General features: G+C 40.2%; 1 protein-coding gene across 1 annotated transcript in view; it reads right to left on the bottom strand.

The window, feature by feature from the left end:
- The window catches only part of DOCK1 (dedicator of cytokinesis 1), a 427,979-nt gene that overhangs the window by 97,766 nt on the left and 307,652 nt on the right, over positions 1 to 22,561 (bottom strand). The window contains exon 33 of the mRNA XM_063132809.1: positions 15,353 to 15,501. Within this exon, the coding sequence (XP_062988879.1) occupies positions 15,353 to 15,501 (149 nt within the window). The remainder of the gene's footprint in view (positions 1 to 15,352; positions 15,502 to 22,561) is intronic.

Below are 22,561 nucleotides of genomic sequence, written 5' to 3'. Positions count from 1 at the left end.
TATGTTAGTTTGAGAGTCAGTGACTCATCCAAAGCCACCCAGTGATCTTCATGGTCAAGCGGGGGCTAAAACCCAGTCTCCCAAATCCCAGTCCAACACACCTACCACTAAACCACACTGGCTCGCTTAGATATTCTATAGCATCTCCCCCTTCCCCATGCTTCTTTTGTTTCTTTTATCTCCTTTCTGTGCCCTCCAGTTTGCTCCATCTTCATACAATGATAGCTTCCAAAATTCATGCTACTGCATCCCAACCTCTCTTTCCTTTCTACTACTGTTCCTACTGATGGAAGGGGGGGGGAACCTCCTTCAAATTCTAATAAATCCTCAAGTGTCGGTACTATAATAAATTATGCAAATAGTATTTAATGTGAATAATTCAAACTGATTGCAGGTTTGGGGAATACTTGTCACCAAGACAGTATATACGTTAGAAGCATGAATCACTTAAACTAAAAGTAGTTTGGCAATGCAGAACAGCCTCTACCCGGGCATACAACCAACACTGAAAAGGCTTCAAAACTCCTTTTATAGCATCAGTGTGGTATAAAAAGATGACAACATTATCAAGGATTAAGAAATGCAACGGTACAGAGAGTACAAGCAATGAAACTATATGGCAAGCATATGCACTTCTCCTTTCAGGGACAATAAATATATGATAATAAAACATATATATTTAAGCGACTATACAGCAGAGAGCACTTACAAAAGGATTTAACTCCAGTATAATTCCCATATAAACTCAACATTTAGGAAGTGCAGGCAATCCACTTTGGAGGAATATACTTTTAAGATGCCACATTTAGGAAAAGAATGTGGATGTGCATTCCTTGATGTGAATTAGATGTTTGAAGCTGAAATACTTTTGCAGCAGCCATAACCCACCAAAGGTGCAGTGAAGAGGGAAAGAAAAACTTTTCTTTTTCCTAAAGCTTTTAAAACTTGATGTTGTGCAGACTTCTACTGTTACTTTCTACTGTTAGTTTTTCCCTACCCTGTGCCTGCTTACCCTTCCCTGTACCTGTTTGCATTCTCTTCCCCTCCTTATTGTTTTACTATGATTTTATTAGATTGTAAGCCTATGCGGCAGGGTCTTGCTATTTACTGTTTTACTCTGTACAGCACCATGTACATTGATGGTGCTATATAAATAAATAATAATAATAATAATAAATATAAGAACAAAGATGGAAGTCACCAAAAGTGACTTAACTCAACGTAAAGCATGCAGGCATAGACCTACCTAACCATAACAAATGAAATTCCCTTAGCTGGGGGAATTTATTCTCTTTTCATTTGTGAACAACTTGATAGCTGCAGAGTAATTTCTTAAGGAATTTCAGACATTCATTCACTCTTTAGTCATTACACTGTCTCTCGACTACTTGATACGCCTGGTATATAGTCTTCTGAAACCCACAAACTGGCATGTAAGTGTCAATTTCTAACTTTGCAAGGCATTTATAGTTATACCCACAAGATGCCAGTCACTATGGCAGGAAAAGAGATGGATGTCTATATACTTCAAGGACCTCTGGAGAGTCACAATGCACCTGTGTGTATTCTTGCTACACCCCATGGAGGCTCCAACAAAGACAGTGTGGCCTTTCTATCTGCATCTTCCTCATCTTACCCTAGCTTATTTTTTGTTTTGTTTTTAGTCATATCAGAATAGGTCAAAGACAGAAAGCTGGGAACTGGTTGTTTATAGATATGAGTGGAGACCTGAAGCAAAATGTTGCAGTATTAGAATATTCCTTTTCAGGGCCACAGGCAGACTGGTGGTGCTTTCCAAGCAATGGAGAGATTTCAGGAGGTGGGGAGTGAAAAAAACACCCTTTTTTCCCTTTCCCACACTCCTGAAACCTTCCTCTGTTGCACTATGAAGTACAATTTTATTGCTAGACAGCGGGGTGGGAGGGGGAGAGGAGAGATAGATTGGATCTGCGTTAGTTTTGCTTAGACAACTTGATGGGATTTGTCTAAGTTGTCTTAGACAACTCAATCGGATTTAAGTTAGTCATGATTTCAATGAGATCCACACACATACGTACCCAATTGTGTGGAAATGGGACGTTTTTAACCTCTTGACACACTTCCACCTGGCCTAATCTGCTATTCCATAACTGAAGACTGGCTGTCTTGAGAACACCATTACCATTTGCTGGCCATGTGTGAAAGGGCTTTCTCCTTTGTTGTTCCCAAAGTATGGAATGTGTTCCCTCAGGAGCTATGATTGGCCACTACTCTCTTGGCTTTTAAAAAGGGTGTTAAATTTACACTTTAAATTATGTCGTTGTTTTAATGTTTTAAAGTTGTTCTACGTTGTTCTTTAGTGAATTAGGTTTTTACTGTTTAACACAGTTTTAAATAGTTGCACACCACGTTGTTGTTTTTAAGCAAATAAGGAGATATGTAAATGTTAATAATAAAATAAATAATGCCTGGATATTATCAGCTTGTCAATCTTCCCTCCACACACTCCATTTCCCACCCACTGGCATCCGTATCATTCTGTAGATCCTGGAAGCTCGCTGAACATACAACCTTCTTAGGCTCGTGGGTGTGAAGGAGGGCCTTTTCAATTTTCTTTTACTTTTAATTAATGAACCAATGTATTTCTGCATATCAGGCCAGTTTCCTAAGTATGTAGAAATTACTACTTTGTTTTTCTTCCCAACTGGTAGGCACAGGACTTCCCAAGTTTAGTGTTAGAAGGATTGACTCTGGGCTCTAAGTCAAAGAATTCCAAATTCTTCATCACAGGTCCCCAAACTGTGTACCCAGAATATAAAAAAAGGAATGTGCGTGTTTCAATTGCTTTACATGTGAATTAAGGAACTTGAAGTAAATGGACAATGATTGGACAACAGAAAAGGATGCTTAGGAAAGAGTTGCCACAGGAGACAGAGAGGTAGAAGTACAAATTATTATAGTTCCACCTCTTTCCCACAGATCAGTTTAAGGATCCTCAGCTTTATAACATTTTAGACAGATTTTGCCCACATGAATCTTCAGATACACAGGGTGCCAAAGGATTGTACAGCAAACCATCTTGCCCTGATGACCACATAGCCCTGGTAATGGGCCTCTATACAACCCAGGTAATAAATGTATGCTTTTGCCGCTTTACCAAGTTAAGCCTGGAAAGATACTAGAACATTTTTAAAAAACATTTCCATGAAAACGGATTTAAATGCAACTGCACGATAAATTGTTATTTGGCCTTCTGTGCCCCCAATGAGACGATGCAATTCTTTAATGTAATAAATGTACCGATTCTAGAAAGGAAATTAAAATGAGAAGAGGAGGCGTAATCCCATCCACCCCTTTGCAATGCAAGCTCAGAGGTGCATCCCTGTAGTGCAAGGGCATGCCAAGCAGTAGTTTAAAGCAATATAGTAAAGAAGAAAGTCACAAATCTTCACAGATTCTCTAATGAGGTACAAAAATGGAATTGCCTTCTCTGACACTTGCTGCAGAAATTATCCGCTGGCTGATTATCTATTCGTATGAGATTGCTGGAATGTAGAGGAGAAATTTATTTGTTATAAAGGAACTCTGACATTTTGATGACATCAAAACCACTCAATCATGGAAAACTAAACACAAATTGCTTAAAGTTCTGCTTAAGGATGCTAGGGTCATGATGGTCTTATTTAGGAGACAAAATGAAGTAAACATGGTATCTATTGACAGTGTAAGCATTGGATATTTATGTTCTTGAGCCACAAATAGGAGTATGTGATTAGAATGGAAGCTTCCATCGTCCAACTAGAGCTGATTTATTCTAGGGAAACAGGTTTCCTATAGCTGCAACTGATATGCAGGTCAAGAGTACTAAAACTGACCCCTTGCCAATATAATGGCCATGTGTCTTAGCTTGCAGAGGAGGGTCCTGCATTTGAAGGGCTGTAAGAGGACGATCCTCCTATTTGAAGGTTTAATCTGTTTGAAGGATTGTCCAATCCAAAGATAAGGAACCATAAGAAAGGAGAGCATGATAGGCCTTGAATCTGCCCATCAACACTTAGCACTTGGACGGCAGATTGTGTAGGCACATAGATCACCTGGTCACAGTCTTCCCCATGATGGTAAAATGTATTGTATTTCTATATGAATTATAGTAATTATTTGTAATTGTGCATCTATACATAAAATTAGCATAAGGAAATTTTATGCAGACCTGTGTCCTCTTTTGTCTTTTTGTTTATCAATGCATAATTGGCCATCCTACTTCCAAAATGCAGTTTGGGGAGTGAAGGGCCTATGGCAGAGTGCCACAGTTCTAGGTAAATCATCAACTCTTCTCCATTGTTAACTTTTGGGCTCAGTATCGAAGGGAAGGGATCCCTGCGAGCTTAAACTAGCTGAGATATAAATGGGCTATGAAATAATGTTTATTGGTAGCTAGTGATAGTGTTGTAATTGGGGGTATGTTCAGAGAACAAACCAGCCATTATGAGCCAAGCAAAATAGTCTTAATGTTCGGGCTCGATTTTTAATGGCTCACTCTAGTGCCAAACATACCAGCACTCCCTGGGCTCATCTGCACCAAGCAGGATATTGCACTATGAAAGTGGTATATAAAAGGCAAGAGCCACGCTACTGCTTTATAGTGGTATTGAAGTGCACTGAAAACTGTTGAGACCCAAACAGGATATAACACTATTAGGGTGACCATATGAAAAGGAGGACAAGGCTCCTGAATCTTTAACAGTTGGATATAAAATGAAATTTCAGCAGGTGTCATTTGTATATATAGAGAACCTGGTGAAACTTCCTCTTCATCACAGCAGTTAAAGTTGCAGGTGCCCTGCCCTCTTTTAAATCTGGTCATTCTAGTATAGCTCCTGCACTTTAACTGCTTTGATGAAGAGGCAATTTCACCAGGTTCTCCATATATACAAATGACACCTGCTGAAATTCCCTTTTTTATCCAACTGTTAAAGATACAGGCGCCCTGTCCTCCTTTTCATATGGTCACCCTAAACACTATGAAAGTGGTATGAAAGTAGTATATGGTATGTGTCAATGGGTTGTACATTCTACAAGTCCCAGAATTCCCTAGCCAGCCCTAGGGATTTTCTTTCTCTCTCTCTCTAAACATGCATAGGATTCCACCATAAAGAAATAAAAATGTTCAATCTGCATCACTCATTGCTAATTACATACATCCAGTAGATTCCTGAGAAACTTGTGGAACCTCATTTCATACAGCCAACATTACATTAGTAGTGAATACTCTGGGGCGAATTATTTCACTTTCCAGGTCCAAACAATTGCACTTTTCTCCATGAGGGAATTAAAACATGGAGCAAAGGAATGAAGAATATGTACAACAAATGTGCCAACTAGACACAGCACCAGGATATACTCTCCAATTCCAAGTCTTCAGAAATACTGTTTTACACTGAGATTGTTTTCACTGCTTATAAACATCTTTGCCCGAGGAAGAGTTTTTGCATTATTCAGCAATGGATTTTCAATGGAAAAAAACGGCTAACTGCCAAGTTAAGGAATATTGTTTGGACAATTTAAATGGCCCAAAGCAAGGAAATATAAATTCATGCCCTTTGGTCAAATGTAAGAAAAAAATAACCCCACAAAGTGAATAAAATGCTTATGCATATAATGAAGACATGATGTGGGAAAGCACAGAAATGTGAAAATAAGATGACACATTTAATTAGAGCGCAATCCTACGGGATTACTGCCCTTTAGACTACACCCTACAGACTAAAGAGTGCAGGAGGAATGATGGAGGCATTTTTAGTGTATTTAGCTAGACAGTCCTTTGGGGCTGTGTAGCTCATTTACCTCACTTAACTCAATTATGTGGGGAAGGGTATGGACAGCCTCATGGATCCAACAGACCCAGGGCTTCTCCTTTCCTGCCTACCATCGCAATCCCCTTCCTCATCTCAACAGCAACCTTGGAAGAGGAGTCACCACAGAGATTTCCATGGTGGCCCATATCTCATCTCAGGGCTCATCTACACCAAGCAGGATATTTCACTATGAAAGCGTGAACACAGTATATAAAAGGCAGGAGCCACTACTGCTTTCTAGGGGTATTGAAGTGCACTGCAGGATCTACACTACTGCTTTATAGGGGTGCTGGAGTGCTGACAACTGTTGGGACCCATGGCACATCTACACCAAGCAGGATATAACACTATGAAAGCAGTATATGGTATGCGTCATCGGCCCCAACAGTTGTCAGTGCACTTCAATACTGCTATAAAGCAGTAGTGTGGCTCCTGCCTTTTATATACCGCTTTCATGCCACTTTCATAGTGGAATATCCTGCTTGGTGTAGATGAGCCCTCAGATACCCTCCTCTGAGATCGTAGCTATTTCTACAGACTCAGGGTAGAGGGATCCACACCACACCATGCTATGGTCCCAGGGAGCATAGGATGGTCTCTTAAACTATAATCCATGCAATTAACTGGATGATCTTGAAGGTGGGGTAAAATCATGATTTTCCTTAATCACTTGTGAACTTTGCATGCAACATTTAATTAGTTAGTTCTAAAAGAGCTATTAGGTAGGATGTGAAGGACAAGCAGAGAAAGTGCCCATCCATTGAATGTGACAACTATGTGAGCTACTGAGGAGAGTCAGACTGTTGTGTGTTGGGCCTAGCCCAAGCACCACTCTAGGCCTAGTACTTTGGACTCAGGGTCTGATTCAGAATCAGACCAGGGTGATTTAGAATCCAGTACAGTCATGGAAAGCTCAAGGCCTGAGAGCTTGGCTTAGCCTGATTTCCCATCTGATTACATGCCAAAGAAGTGCAAGATTCCTTTTCAGCCATATCCGCAAGAAAAGGCTTTAAGTCAGATCTCTGATTTACATCCTAGGAGTGTGGGAACTGGGCTGGGGGAAGAAGCCAAAGGTGAGGGGGTTTCAGGAATGTCAAACAGGTTGAGATGTCAACTCAAGAGGGAGGACAGAGTTGCCCTCTTTCATGTTCTGCTTGCTTAAGGGCTAGATTTCCCTGTCAAGATAAGTCATCAGAAGATGGACTCCAGGAGCCCCTTCCTTGTATTTAAACCAATGTACACGCTGAAGAGCCTTTGCTGAGAAGAACCTCTTTAATGGTCAGAATACTTCCTTGCCTGGATGTATTGTAAATCTGTGAACTCTTGTCTACTATGACTTTTGTAACATGAGACTGACTTGTAATTTGTTGCTAGGATTACGACTCTGAATGCATTCTAGCCTTGATACTGTTTCTTGAATCAAGCAGTGTGCCAATAGGTTCTGTAGAGCTATATGATTTATTGGGAATTATAAACGCTGTAAATTTGCCACAAAACTCTTGAAAGCTGATTTCTGTATCTTCAACTACTGGAGTAAAGAATTCCGTTGTAAACAGTGATCTGTGTTGACTTTCCAGAAGGTGATAGGAAGGCGGGCCTAGCATTGTGAAAGTTTGAGGCCAGGGAAGTAAGCTGAGAATTTAAACACAGACATCCCACTCTTTTGCTCCATGCCAACATAGCTAAGAGCACAATCCTCTGCATGTTTAGACAGAACTCCCAGCACGCTGATTTCCATGCTGGCTAGGGAATGCTGGACATTACAGGTTATTTTTCTGTCTAAACATGCAGAGGACTGCACCCTAAACCTATCAAACATAACCTAACACAAATAGAGATCTATGAGAAGTTCCTTTTTCCTTGCAAAACATGCGAGCATGCCCTGTTCGAAGCACCAAATATGAATGCCAGCACTGTCCACCAAAAATATTCGTAAATGTCTGAACTTGTTCTTGCATTTGATTTGCACAAGTTTTCCACCACGACTTGCATAAATTTCCTAATTTGTGCAAATTTCCCTGTAGTTTGAATCAGCCCTGCATTAGTCTATGGAGGAAAGTTGCACACATTTCACATTCAATCGCTGCTGGATTTGCACAATTTTCCCGTTTGAGCAGAGCAAAGAGCAATTGCAAACATGAATGGTAAATAGGCACAAGACTAGGGTGACCATATGACCGGATTTGCCTGGATTTGTCCGCGGTTTTGATGGCAAATCCGGGTGGGGGAGGGGAAATCCGGATTTTTTTCCAAAGAGCAGCTCTAATGGGAATTAACAAAAATGCTTATAACTCCATCATTTTTTAAGATAAAGCCATGAAACTTGGCACAATGGTAGCTCTTAGGAAGGGCTTTAGTCATACCAAATTTGAAACAGGTCCGTTCATCCATTGATTTTTTAGGATTTTTTTAAAAATTGAGGTTTTAAAATTATTATTTTTAAAATCGTCATTTTTAAAGATAAAGAGATGAAACTTTGTGCCATGGTAGGATTTAGGTAGTGCTTTAGCCGCACCAAATTTGAAACAGATCCATTCATCCATTGATTTTTTAGGAATTTTTTTAAAAATGAGGTTTTAAAATTATTATTTTTTAAACTGTCATTTTTAAAGATAAAGAGCTGAAAGTTGGCACCATGATAGCTTTTAGGTAGAGCTTTAGCCATACCAAATTTGAAACAGATCTGGGGCCAGTAGCAAACCCTGTTAACAACAACAGCAGCTTGCAATGAGTGAAGATAATCAGAAAAGATATTTGAGTGAAGGGGAGAATGTAACACACAGAGTATAGCAAAAGCTTCAAAGTACAGCAAAACCTACAAAAGTAGGAGTGAGTGAAGTTAATTTCAGATACATTGAATTTCTCACTTGTTCTTTATTTCAGTGATTTTAACATTAAGATGTTATGTAGAACAGATTTGTCTTAAAAGTGTGCTGTAAAATCAGACATGTGACCAAGGCTATGTTCGGGTGGGCACGCCCCCTTGGTACTGGACATGCCCCCTTGGGGGCGACCATGTTGTCCTCCTTTTTGGCTTCCAAAATATGGTCACCCTACACAAGACACTATGCTTAGAGAATCCAGCCGATCTCAAACATCACTCATTTTGCCCATGCCTAAACACAAGCTAGATTGTTATCTGACACAATAGGACAAGTCCTTAAGATTTTCTATTTTTATTTTTAGGCTACCAGAATTTGATTTCCAAGCTTTCATCAGCTTGATGTTAAGAAAAATGCATTGCATAAATACTAGGCTAGTTCTAAATATCAACATATAAGAAGCATATGTGAAACTTCGCTGCAAAATAATAAATCAGTATGTGATGATTATCATTCAGTTTCTTTTCCTTTTCTACTTCTTGTCAATAGTGGTAGGTCAATAACTCCCATGCTCCATCATGGTTAGACATTATTACAGTGTAGCTTACAAAAATCATTATGCACCATGATTTGATTCAACAGGATGTGTGAAAATCTTGCTTTTCTAAGAGCTATAAATCTAGCGGTGCTGAAATTTTTCTCTTTGCCAGTGATTTTCAATTTATTTTGCAAATAAAAGAACTCAATCAGAAACGATTCACAAGAATACAAATGCGGCTGTTTGTGTGTCAACCAATAATCATTGCTATGACTGAGGGGAACATTTGTCACAGTCCACATGGTAGAGCTATACTTATCCCTTGCTGCAAAGCTAGAAGGAAGATGCTGAGCAGAGATCCTTATTAGAAATTCATGTTAACACCTCTTCAGAGGAAGATAAGATGTTAGCATCTATAATCTCTTTTAGTCTATCTGATTCATCAAAGTCCATTAATGATATGATAATTAACTAAGGACAGCTGGATGCTAAGTATTATTAAAAAGATGGATTTGCATGATCATTTTACCTAAGCTGGTCTGCACCTCCAATAAAAACTGTAGAATTACAGTTCTTCAGTTTAACTTTGTGTCCCAGTATTTACATTCCACCCCATATGACGTATTTTAGGCTGCGATCCTATACACACTTGCTTGGAAGCAAGTCTCGGTGAACCGAATAGGGTTTCCTTCTGGGTAGGCAGAGATAGAACTGCACTGTTAAGTAGTTCATGAGGACTTCTAAATGTTTTATGTTGCTTCTAGGAACAGTGCTATGCACTGCAAGTGACAATTATTAATTTTCAAGTTCCGGAAAAACAAAACTTAAAAACACCCACTGACAACTAGATAAGACAGCGCTGCCTCGTTGATATTATAATTTAATGTCAACCTCAAGAATGAATAAAAAGATTCACTGTTCCTTCTTGCTGACAATCCCAACTCAATTACCTGCTTTTCATAACAGAACTCTTGCTAGAGGTGCTTTATTTGCATCAGTAGTTTTGTGTTAGCAATCATGTGCATTAGCCATTTGTTTATTTTGCAGCCATGTGCAATTCTTCTTTCTTTTTCTTTTTTTGGCTTCTAGGTACAAGCCAACCTTCCTTTCTATGACACATGATGCATACACTACAGTATCTTGGATATTGTTAAAAGATAGATTTGCACAATAATTTTTACTCAGTTGCAAGTTCTTTGAGAATCGTTTTCATAGCATACTACCAACTAAAAGGTAATTTTAAGAGAGAAAAAAGGAAGTATTTTTTCACATATCTGACACAGTTATTATCTTGTGTAATTCATTATAACACCATGTGCTGACTGCATCTAGTTTAGAGTTCTTTTGCGTGTGTTTAAAAACAAACAACAGATTAGACAAATGCTATAAATTGGCTAGGTTGCATATGGACATTCCCTGTTGAGAGAGACATGCTAGGAATAAACAGCAGGGAAATCCTCTTTTCTTCAGGTCCTTCTTGTGAGCATCCCAGGGGTACCCGGCCAGCCATTGCTGATAATAGTGCTGGGACGAAAATTTCGACCATTCTATTTCTGGCAATTCGCGGGGGGTGGAAATGAAAACTCAGGTGAAAGAGGCTGGGAGAGGTGAACATTTTGGAGAATTTTTCTCTTTGAAGAGCCGACAGGGCTTCAACATACATTTGTAAATGTAGCGAGTTGTTGAGGGGTCTTCTTTCTTCCTTTTTAGTTTTTCAAAACACCCCTGACACTTGCAGGAGCCCAAGAGTTCTTCCTGAGTGCTTATTGGAGAGGGTGAGGTCATATGGTCTCCCATAGCATTCACTTTGAACTGCTGGGCTCCTCCAAATGCTGAGTTAAGCAGAGGGTGCATTGTGGGGTTTTTTGGAAAAACTAAAAAAAAAAAAACCAAGAAGCTCCCTTAGCAACCGGCTACACTTTAAAAAGGTATGTGGAAGCCTTGGCCCTCTCCCCAAAGAGAAACGTCTCCAAATTCCCAGCCTCCCTGCAAAAAAGTCAGAAAACAACAACACCTCTTTTGCAGGAAGAGCGAAAGTTCCCGAAAATAAGGGGAAGGATTCAGCCCAGCACTAGCTGGTAACAGAATGCTGAATCTGATACAGCAGGTCTGTTCTTACATAGCTTGCAGGCAGGAGCCACTGGGGATAGAATCATGAACCCTTGGTTCTGTGCATGGCTCCCCAATGTAGAGAGCCACGAGAACTGCAATCTGGAACAGCTTCCTAAGCTAGTGTTCCCCAACGTGGTGCCCTTCAGATGTTTTGGACTACAACTCCCAGCATTCCTGAACTCTAGACAGGCTAGCTGGGGGAGATAAGAGTTGAAATCTAAAACAATTGGAGGGCACCTGGTTGGGAAGGCTGTCCTAGGTTGTAAAGTAATCTCAGGACTCTGGGTCCTGTCCCGTTCCCACTCACCCCCGAACAGAAAAAAACTATGAAAAAAATCTTTGTGCTTTTCTGTGTTTCAGTTTGCTTTTTGGCTCTGGCTTCTGCCTTTGTTCCTTAGCTCTGGTTCCGGCTTGGCTCCTAGCTCAAATTCTTGACATAACTGCCTACAGCTTATATCTGACCCCTTGCTGGGATGCAAAACTGTTAGCAAGAGCCACCTGACTACATCCAGATTATCAGCATGGTCACTGACGCAAACTATGTGGCTTGTAAAATCCTTGACTTCCTTTATGGTATGCATCCTAATTTGGTACAGAATGCTGCATCTGCACTAATCTCACAAAATGTTGATTTATTTGTTTGTTTATTTGTTACATTTATATCCTGCCTTTCCCCCCTCTTACAAGAAATCCAAGGAAGTTTACTTGGTCTTTCTCCTCTCCATTTTATCTTCACAATAAGGTAGGTTATGCTGAGAGTCGGTGATTGGCCCAAAGTCACCCACTGAGCTTCATGGCTAAGTGGGGACTAGAACCCAGATCTCCCGAGTCTCAGTCTATTGCTTTTAATTAAATGTTCCATTGCTTTTAATTAAAATAGCTAATCTGCAAAGATTTTAACCTTCACAGATGCAGTAAGAGTCCAGAGTTAATACAAAGTTATATATGGAACGGAAAAAGTTAATCATTTCAGTCAGGGCTTTGCATATCCAATATTTACCCAGCAGAGGGTTATAGATTTGACTCATATATATATATTTTCCTGAAAGAATTCAGCACTGAGATGTAAAATGTAAATGTCTCTATTGCATGTTTTTAAATATATTTGTATGATAGAAATAATTTGGGAAAAGAAAGCAAAATATACCTCATGATTCTCTTACATATTTTTGTGCAAGCTACCTGTGTGACTACTCAGCATGACATAGATTTGAATCCCGACTGAGTTGTGAAACTCTCTGGGTAATGTTGGTCGAATCATCAGCCTAGCCTACCTCACAGGGTTGTTGCGACACTAAAACGGGTGTTATGTGTGCACAGAGATGTGTGTACACCACCTGGAGCTCCTTAGAAGAAAAGGCAGCCGGGAAGTGGGGAAGAGATGTAATAAATAAATAAAAAGAAATATAATTGGATAGTTTGGAGCAATAAAAATCAGGAGCAAAGTATGACGGTTTAGAAGAAGAAAGTATGGGGTTAGCTTACAAAATGAAGATGAGATTTTATGTTTATTTTCAGAGGATAAGACTATTTTTTTAAGGGAAATAACGGGCTGAAATGGTGAGATGCTGGGTGAAAATGGTGGCACCTCAGATTCACACTATCTCCTGTCAACTTGGCCAGGCTTTCGGATCTGCCCACCCCTCCCTGGTCGTACTGTGTGACTTTTTTTTTCTTCACGTGGGCAGGAGCAGGGCCCAGAACACTAAACCAAATATTGGTACTTCTGACTAATTCTGCTTGACAGCAGAGTCAAAGAAAAGCTGGGGGGAAAGAGGAACGGAGCTTCCCTCATAGAAAATCTTTACTCTCAAAGAAATTAGCCACATTGGTGCTAGGGCTAAGTTCATGCAATCAATTTTCCAAAGAATTGTTGACATAAGGTTATTTTCCCCTATAGTTTTCCACACAACATCCCTCATCATAATTCACATGGATTATGCACCCATGTGAAATGCATCCATTAAAACTGCATTTCACGTGGTTAAGCCACACATTAGACATATTCTGAAGAATGGGAAACCATGGGAGAATGGCATGAAAATGTGTCTTATTAATTGTTGAATGAAATCTTGTGGTGAAACTAATAATCTAAACCCCTGCTTAATGACAAAAGAAGAAGTTTAGCTTTGAGGGTTGTTTTGTATAGAGTATCTTATAGCACACACTTCTCTGAAGGCAATTGTGGGGAGGGGGAAAGAGAAGAAACTGAAATAAGAATGTTATTAATTTAATACTTGTTTGAGTATTGATGATGCCATAGGTCCTAATGTTCTAGAATTAAAGTGTGAAATGTCTAAATTACTCCCCCACATATTGTAGTTCTTTCCATTTGCTGTTAAAAAAGGGAGCTAATTTAAACTTTGTTAATATGACTAATAAGCTTAGATAATTGTGTTTCTGGTAGATCATTTAAACAGCAGCCTACCAATTCTTGTCTAATTTCTTGCTTTGCATGGAAAGCAGCAATACTTTTAAGGGATTGCCAGGGCTGCACCACAGCATACCCCTGGGGAAGGGCTGCAGCTCAGCAGTGGAGCACAAACTCAGCAGGTCCTGAGTTCAATTCCAGGCATCTCCAGGTAGGACTGGGAAAGAGCCAAGTCTGAAACTCTGAAGAGCCCCCACCAGTCAGACTAGACCAGTGGTTTTCAACCAGTGGGTTGCGACCCAAAGGTGGGTCACGAGATCAGTCCAGATGGGTTGTGGCAAAGCTGCTGCTGCTGCTGCCATGTTAGGCATGGAGGAAATTATGAACGTAGGTCCCATGTTGCAGATGTAGGTATATGGCAGATTCTACGTGCTGATTAGGGATAAAACAAGAAACTGGGTAGGGTTGCCTCTAAAAGTGAATGGTCTGTTTGCTATATTCCAGTGATGTAAGAGAAGGGCAATTCTCTTTCGTCAGCACACAGCACCCTCTGTTCATGCTGGCCAGCAAATAAGGTGGACACTTATGCATCACCCCCAAATTGGAAATGCATTACCAAAATAGAGCAGAAAAGAGGACACAGATTTGCAAAGAATTTGCATATGCTAATTTAAAGGTATAGAACACAAAGTGACTTACTAACAGTGTATTTTAATAGTGATTTTTATTATTTTCGTATGGAAATCGCATAGAGATTTGATGATATCAAGCGGTATGTGAGTGTTCATAATAAATTGATTAAATAAAGTAAAAATAATAAATAAAATAGGAGCAGCCTGTGGCCATTGACTACTTCCTGTGCAGCCCACAGAACCCTTGGGGATGGCCTGGACACTTTCCTCCGATGCCCAGCTGCCATCAACTGCAGGGCAGGCAGCAGACCGCTATTTCCCTGTTGCTAATAGCAGTGGCCAACATGTGTTCTGGCTCGGGGGCCCCAGGGGAGGGAAGAGAGGCTTTCAACTTGCTCTCCTCCCAGCAATCCCAATGCAGAAACAGCACTCTAGCGCAAAGATACTGGGAGATGGAAGAGGAGAAGCTTTGACTGTCCCCCATCCCAGTGATCCAGGCCAGGATTGATGTGGGGAGGCCTTTAAACTTCCCCAGCCCATTGATCCCATCCCGTGATCTCAGCAGTTAGGGAGGGGAGTTTTAAACCTTCCCATCTGGGCATGCTGAGATGTACATGTGCCTGGAGTGCATACGTGTGTGTGCAATGAACCCAACATGCCATTTGGGTCTCAGGGCCAAGAAGGTTGCCCACCCCTGATATAGTTGCACAATTAGGGGAAATAAATACTACCTGTATCCTGCTCAATCTGCTGTCTGGATGCTAACTGTTGACGAACAACTTTATAAAGTCCCTGCTATCCCTTCTCATAGATTTTCATCTTACTTTAAACTAGACTATTAATTCCTCTTGGGCAGCCCCATACAGGCAGCAAAAAAAATAGGGATATGAGTACAGGTAGGAAAACCATATGTGGGTCACAGGTTGTGGGTTTACAAGTTGTACAGGCCTTCTTTAGGCCAGTAACATAAAACTTGCTTTTCACAGTTCCTTGGTCAAGAAGCAAAGAAATATTTTTGTAGCTCATAATCAAATTGTTCTTACCATCTGAAAGCTTCTGGTAGAATGAAACTCGCACTGCATCATATCGAAGAATATTGGGATGGTAGCTTTTCTAAGTTCCGTTTCGGGAATTAATGTCATTTCTAACATGGGTCCCACCATCTCGGGAATGAACTTGATTTTATGTTGGCCTATGGGGACAAAAATAGAATCAAGGCTCAGCAGATTTCAGCACTTGAGTTTGTTTTGAAACAATGCAAGTGTACATATCATAGCCTACCTCTGAGTTTAGGAAGCAAGGCATCCAAGCCAGAGAGTATATACTGATAATAAATATATATTTACACAGGGCAGTAGGGTTCCTGCCAACATCTTTAAACACAAAAAGTAGCTCTCCTAAGACTTTTCTCTCTCTCTCTCTTCAAGCCCATTCCTCATCACATTCACCTCCTGGTGAGTGTTCTCCATATCAGAATTCAGAGAGAACTAGATCAATGTATCACCTAGGTCATATTCATAAATTAACATCACTAAGCAATAAAAACACATCTCCTTTTTAAGACTGAACAGTGATTTTTTTGTTTTTGTTTTGTGTGGGTTGGTTCTATAATATTCTTAACTGACCCACACAGGTTGCCCTCCTTCCTTAAAGGGCCTTGGGTCTCCAAACATTGCAGGACTACAACTCCCATTATTCCTGACCATTGGCCATATTGGCTAGAAATGATAGGGGTTGTATTCCAAGATCTCAGGACCCAAATTTGGGGAAGTCTATTACAGGATGTTTTCCTGTCCCCTCCCAAACTTATTTCCCCCTTCCCATGCTTAGTGAATCTTAAAATATAATTTTTAAAAAAAACTTCCAATGAGACCAAAATGTATTTCCTATTATGATCATAAAGCAACATTTTTTTCTTTTCAGTACTGATCAATAATACTAGCTAATGTCCCAGTCTAAGTTAAAGTGCTGAGAGAAAGAGAGAGAGAGAGAGAGAGAGAGAGAGAGAGAGAGAGAAATGGAATTTTTAAACTAGGCATAACATTAATTAATTTTTCAACAGAAAATCAAAGTGTGAAACAATTTTACAAATACAATATATTTATATTCTCATGTACTATTTAAATTACATGAGAAGGATAAGAGGGACATGATAAATAATGCTAGTTTTAGCAAAATATTATCTGTACCTTTTAGCATCACAATTTAATTATGTGTCATTATGAGGACCTCAAGATATGAAGCTGTATCTAAACTTGGGTTACAGAAGGTAATACTTCAAATATAGGTTCTCAAAAATATTAAGTACACACCCGTATAACAAATACACAGACACTTCATCTTGAGTTACTTTCCATACATATAAGTAAAGTTAAGTTCTAACCAGAAACAAGGATTTCAAAAGATAAATGTGAAGGATCACAAAATATGTTTTGAAGAGATATATAAATGTGGCTGCTAATTCAGGAATATTATTATTATTATTATTATTATTTATTTATTTATATAGCACCATCAATGTACATGGTGCTGTACAGAGTAAAACAGAATATAAGTCAGATGTTCTTATATATGTCTGGACAAATTTTAACTCAGCTCAGAACTGCTTGAGAAGTACTCAGACCCATCTGTTATAAACATTTTTTGCAGTGTTGTCAAAATAACAAAGCTCCATACATTTTTATTCATCATCTGTAAATTGAAAATTACAGTGCAATCCTACATATGTCTACTCAGAAGTAAGATCCACTGAGTTCAATGTAGCTTTGCCCTTGGTAAATGGGTATAGGACCGCAGCCTTAACTGGTATATGGCCTTCATGTGAATGGAAAGCATATCTCAAAGCATGCAACACACAATGAATACTAAGTTTACTCAATCGCTCAAACATTAGTATGAGCTGCTATAGCTAAAACAGCATTACAGAAACAATGGAACCTGTCCCTTACCAATTACTACTATGGAAATCAAGTAAAAATGCCACACTATTGGTTCTCTGGGTCTTGACAATGATATGGACCTTGGTACTGGTGTAATGTCACATTATGATGGTGGAACACTGTTTCATTTTTGTTTTATTTAGTGCATTTATATCCCACCCTTCCCCAAAGAATTTCTAGGCTGTGTATTCAATTCTTTCTCACAACAACTCTGTGAAGTAGTCTAAAGTGAGAAATGGTCACATAGTGAAGGGTTCCATCATCTGCCCCGGGCATTAGCTCAGGCATGGAGATACAGCATGGAACAGGCAAGTGCAATAGAAACAGCACCACAGCCAGCACATACTAGTTAAGGACTCAAAATGAGTTCAGTACCATGGACAGCAATCCTTGCAGCTAGAGCTCTGATATGGTACTTCAGCAGTGGCTTACCGCAACTTAGGCCTTAGCTAGACCTAAGGTTTATCCCGGGATCGTCCTGGGGTCATCCCTGCCTGCTCCCGGGATATCCTGTGTGTCATTTACATGAACAGGGATGACCCTGGGATGATCCCGGGATAAACCTTAGGCTCTCAGTCCTGGGCCATGATACCTAGTGAACTTGAAGCTGAGAAGAGATTTGAATTCACTCTGATATGGTGAACTGATATAGGCTCCCATAACCCAATCCTAAGTGGTCCAAGAGCCAGTGTGGTGCAATGGCTAAAGTGTTGGACTGGGAGCCAGGAGATCTGGGTTCTAGTTCCCACTTGGCCATGGAAACCCACTGGGTGACTTTGGATCAGTCACAGAGTCTCAGCCCAACCTATTTCACAGGGTGGTTGTTGTGAGAATAAAATGGAAAGGAGGATTATGTATGCTGCCTTGGGTCCCTTGAGGAAAAAAGGCAGGATATAAATGTGATGATGACGATGACGACGACAGTAGAGTTTACCACCATCTAGAACAAAATCATCCTGGCTGCTGAGGTTGCTTCTGCCCTCTCTCCATTACCAGACAAGAGAATTTTGTGCATCTACAGCACATGCTTATATACTAGCTGTATCCAACAATTGTCTCCCTGAACCTCCTCAGTGAAGTGGTGCCACCTCTAGGGAGACTCTGGCTGTGGCTGGTTGGCTCATTTGCTTAAGTCAGCGACTTGAGCCGGACTATACTGGCAGTGGAGGAAGAGGAATGAGTAGCTGGGAGCAGGTAAGCAGGCAGGCTGGCTCTGCTTGTTTGAGCCTGCCACTAGCCCTGATGCCCATTCCCAGCCCTGACGTGTCCAAAAGCTCCCACAGATCTTGAGTTTCCTGCCTGTTTGGGCTAAGCCAAAACTGTGGAGGAGCCCTGCATCCACAGCCAGGATCAGACAGGCAGGGAGCAGGTGGCGTTAAATGAATACATTTATTTCATTATTTAAAATCTTTCCATGCCATCCTTCCCTAAAATTGTTTCCTCAAGTGCTTACACAATTAAAATAAATGTTTTCTAGATATTTCTATTTCAGGTCAAGACCGTTCTCTTCTCCCAGGCATTTTAAGCAGCATTTAATAACGTTAAGTTTGTTTTTAATGGACCCCAGAATTGTTGTTTTAAATGGATACTGTTGTTGTTTTTATACTGTTTTTATGTTTTTTTAAAATTTTTGTGTACTTTTAATGTTTACTATTTTTAATTGTTGTAAACCGCCCAGAGAGCTTTGGCTGGGGGGCGGTATATAAATGTAATAAAATAAATAAATAAATAAATAAATAAATATTTAGTAATGACCATGTAATGCATAGGTGGGGGGGATATCGGGGGGGGGGAATATTTCCACTCCCTCCTTCATTCAATCTCTGTGGTAGAGAGAAAGAGAAGACTCTCTTCTTCCATGTGGTCAGGCTGCACTCATTTAACAAAACCAGCAAGGGAAGGTAGAATCTTGCACTGCCTAAACCAAGAGATGTACGCAGGCTGGTTATCACAATGGTGGGCATCCTATAACATGGGAGTAGGCAACCTTTTGGGGAAATGTGAGTTATTGTCCTGGGCACAGACATAAAATGGCTGCCATGAGTGGACATGGCTGGTCACTCTGTACAGCAGCATGTACATTGATGGTGCTATACAAATAAATCATCATCATCATCATAGGAAATTAAGATGGTCCCACTTCTCTTTGAAGCAATCCCATCTCCCAGTAAGAAAGAATTAAATGTTATTTAAATAAAAATTGGGAGGAGTAGGTGTTCTAGTGGGCACCAAAGAAGGTGTCTGGGGGCATGCTGGTGCCCATGGACACCACATTGCCTATTTGTGCTTTCACAACACACAGCTCCTATAAAAAAAGTAAGTGACATCCACCTCTGAAACTGTAATGGCAGAGTTGAATCATTATCACCTTTATGTTATTGAATATACTCTTAAGCAATCTCAGCATATTCAGTGATAAGCCATGTAGTAAACTAGACAGTGCCTTTAAAAACATGAAACAACGATAAAGATTTATTTCTATTTCATTGTTATTACCAGTTCTCCTGTACTATGCCTGAAAAACTGTCAGAGCCAATAGATCAGAAAATGAATTACAGTGACACACCATTATTTGTCAGGGAGACCATCAGTGCCATGGAAGTTCTTGTTCTGTTACAAGTTTCCAAGTTTAGGGACAGAATTTCAAAAAAAGAAAGAGATACGAGTGGTTTTGAAGTAAATCTGTGAAAGAACCATGTTGCTGTAACAACACATTTAAAGCCTTTGATTACTCGTTTGCTCCTTAAACAGAATGCCCTTGGTTCAAGGCTACTTTACAAACAGACAACCTTTTATTCATTTCAATCAAGGGGATTTTATTCATTTCAATCTGCATCAAGCATAAGGATGTCAGAGAAATCTGCAGGGGAACCAAATAGGTTTTGGTGAATCTGACCTGCAGATTCCACAACGGACTGGCTTTCCCCCTGTCAGGCGTAGTCTGTGGACTTGTGGTCCATTTTCTTAGCCTTCTGGAATTTTACACAAAGTTCATAATAGAAAAACACTTTTTAAAAAAGCCAAAATGTGCCTTCCACCCATAGCCTAAAGCATGAAAATGTGCATTTTGGAGGAATTTGCACTTTTGTGCACATGCGAATTTGCACAACCTTGCGCTTGTGTGAATTCATATTTGCACAAATTCAGAAACTGGGGAAAAAATAACCAATCCTGTTGATGGGTGGATGACAGAACAAAAGGTACCTGACAATCTGCAAGGCACACACGGAATGGATTTTGCACAATCCATACATCCCTAGTCAAGGGAAGACAGAAGTGCATCCTCAACTAAAGTGAACAGGGACTTCAAAGAGATGCTGTGATGTTCAGCTGCCTTAAGTGTACCAAGTTATTGTTTATATGTATAAGGCTCAGGAAATAAGTAGGCCTCAAAGGTACTTAAAAGTTGTAGAGGGGGTTTGAATGCCTGAGTGTGGATTGGATGGTTGAGGGGGGAGTGCAGATTGGCTGTGAAAGGGTGGGAGGAGCTGGAGAAATGTATCTATATATAGTTAAGTGAGTGAGTGGGAGGGGTATGAGATGTGCCTGTAGAAGTGTCAGAGGGAGATGAGTTTGTGAGAGATAGAGTGTGTAGGTTAGAATTCTGTGAAGTGAAGGTAGAAGTGGGGTAAAGAGAAGTGAATGATTATATGAGAGAAGTGGATGAATTTAGGGCATATATAGTGGAACCTAGTAAATAAAGAAGCGACTGAAACCAATATGTTTTGAAACTTGTAACCATAGGCATTTAAACTGATGAAATCATTAAGCTTGAACACGCATTTACTTGAGTTAATAAATTCCAATTATATTGACAAACAACTGGTGTGGTCTGTGGAGGAGTGTGAGGAGAAAACAGCAAATGGTGGCAGCGGAATGGGAAACTGAGGGCTAGGTTGCTGGGCTGTGGAGCCTGAAGAATAAAGGCGAGACAGGAGCAGCAGCAGTAGACTTAAACCCTCAAACACGTCATTACCACAGGGGGGATTGAAGTGGTCCTGGGTGCTCGTGGCGTGGACAGTCCTGTCAGGTGCTTGTGGGTGTCTCAGGTGAAGTTGAGACGATACAGGGGGGCAGATGCTATATCAGGTGAAAAGGAAAGGATGCCCTTTCTTTTTATGAGAAATACAAGGGGATATCACAGCTTGGTAATAACCAGTAACAACATGAGTGAAAAAGCATTATGTTCAATGTTACAAAGTGTTTAGGTCCATGAGAATTCCTGTTCTTTTTGTGCATGCTCTAATCCATGACAAAATTAGAACCTTTTATGAGCATCAGAAGAAATTGGGGGGAAATGCAGCAGAAAAGTACTTCAGCACTTTTTGTCGTTCGTACAGTGTGTCCTACTTAATCCTTCCTCACGGGTCTAATTGGCAGTAATTTAAAATCAATGAGGAAAGAGGTGGCTTTCTATGAATGTAATATACAAGGAACTGTGTACTGTGTGGAGAGAAAAAAAGAAAAAAAAACAATTAGAAAAGATTAAAATGTGTATAATCACACTGCAAATCTCTCCCTCCCCCTCCCCCCGCTGCCTGAAGGCCGTTTAGCTTATCAGTTCAGCTGCAGTATTTGAAGGCTGCTTCCCCCAGAATTTACTTTATTCTGCCGCACTGGATTGTGGAAAAAAAATGAATAAAAAAGCTTACAAGATCTGCAGAGTCAGCAGACTCCCAGTTTGGGATGATAAACACATAGCTCCACAAATCAGCTATGCAGCAAATCTGATATCGAACTCACGAGATTCTTAATCCTTCTATGGAAGCAGACCGTTTCTCCTCATTCTCCTCCTCTATCAACCCCATGGTTTGTTGTTGTTTCCTAAACAATTTGAGGTATAACCTCAGGGTCAGTAACCATACTTCTATTTCCCAAGCAAAGTTGGCCATGATAAGACAACTCAACTAATTTTTACAGCAAGATATGCTTATGGGGCCTGTTTAAACAACACACTAAACCATGGTTAGGTCACTAACCCTTTTGCAGCAAATGTTTAGTGAGTGTACTTAAACCGTGGTTATGTAGCGACCATGGTTAGGAACAGTTCACACAACACACTAAGTCAAGGCTCACACAACACGCTAAGCCATAATGTTTCGCTCAAAATGCTTAACCACCGTGGCTTAGCGTGTCATCTGAAGAGGGTCATTTTTATAGATGTCACTCACTGCTAGAGTAAGAGCACATTTGGCTGACTTTAGAGTCATGACCTGTTCTTGTCCTGCCGATCTGCTGTAGTTGCCACCTGTATCGATGCTGAACACATGAAGTTGCTTCCTATGCCAGTGTCCCCGGCCTCAAGGTGAGGCT

This window comes from Elgaria multicarinata, chromosome 8 (genome assembly GCF_023053635.1).
Source record: "Elgaria multicarinata webbii isolate HBS135686 ecotype San Diego chromosome 8, rElgMul1.1.pri, whole genome shotgun sequence".
Taxonomy (NCBI): domain Eukaryota; kingdom Metazoa; phylum Chordata; class Lepidosauria; order Squamata; family Anguidae; genus Elgaria; species Elgaria multicarinata.
This window is presented reverse-complemented; position numbering and strand designations above follow the sequence as displayed.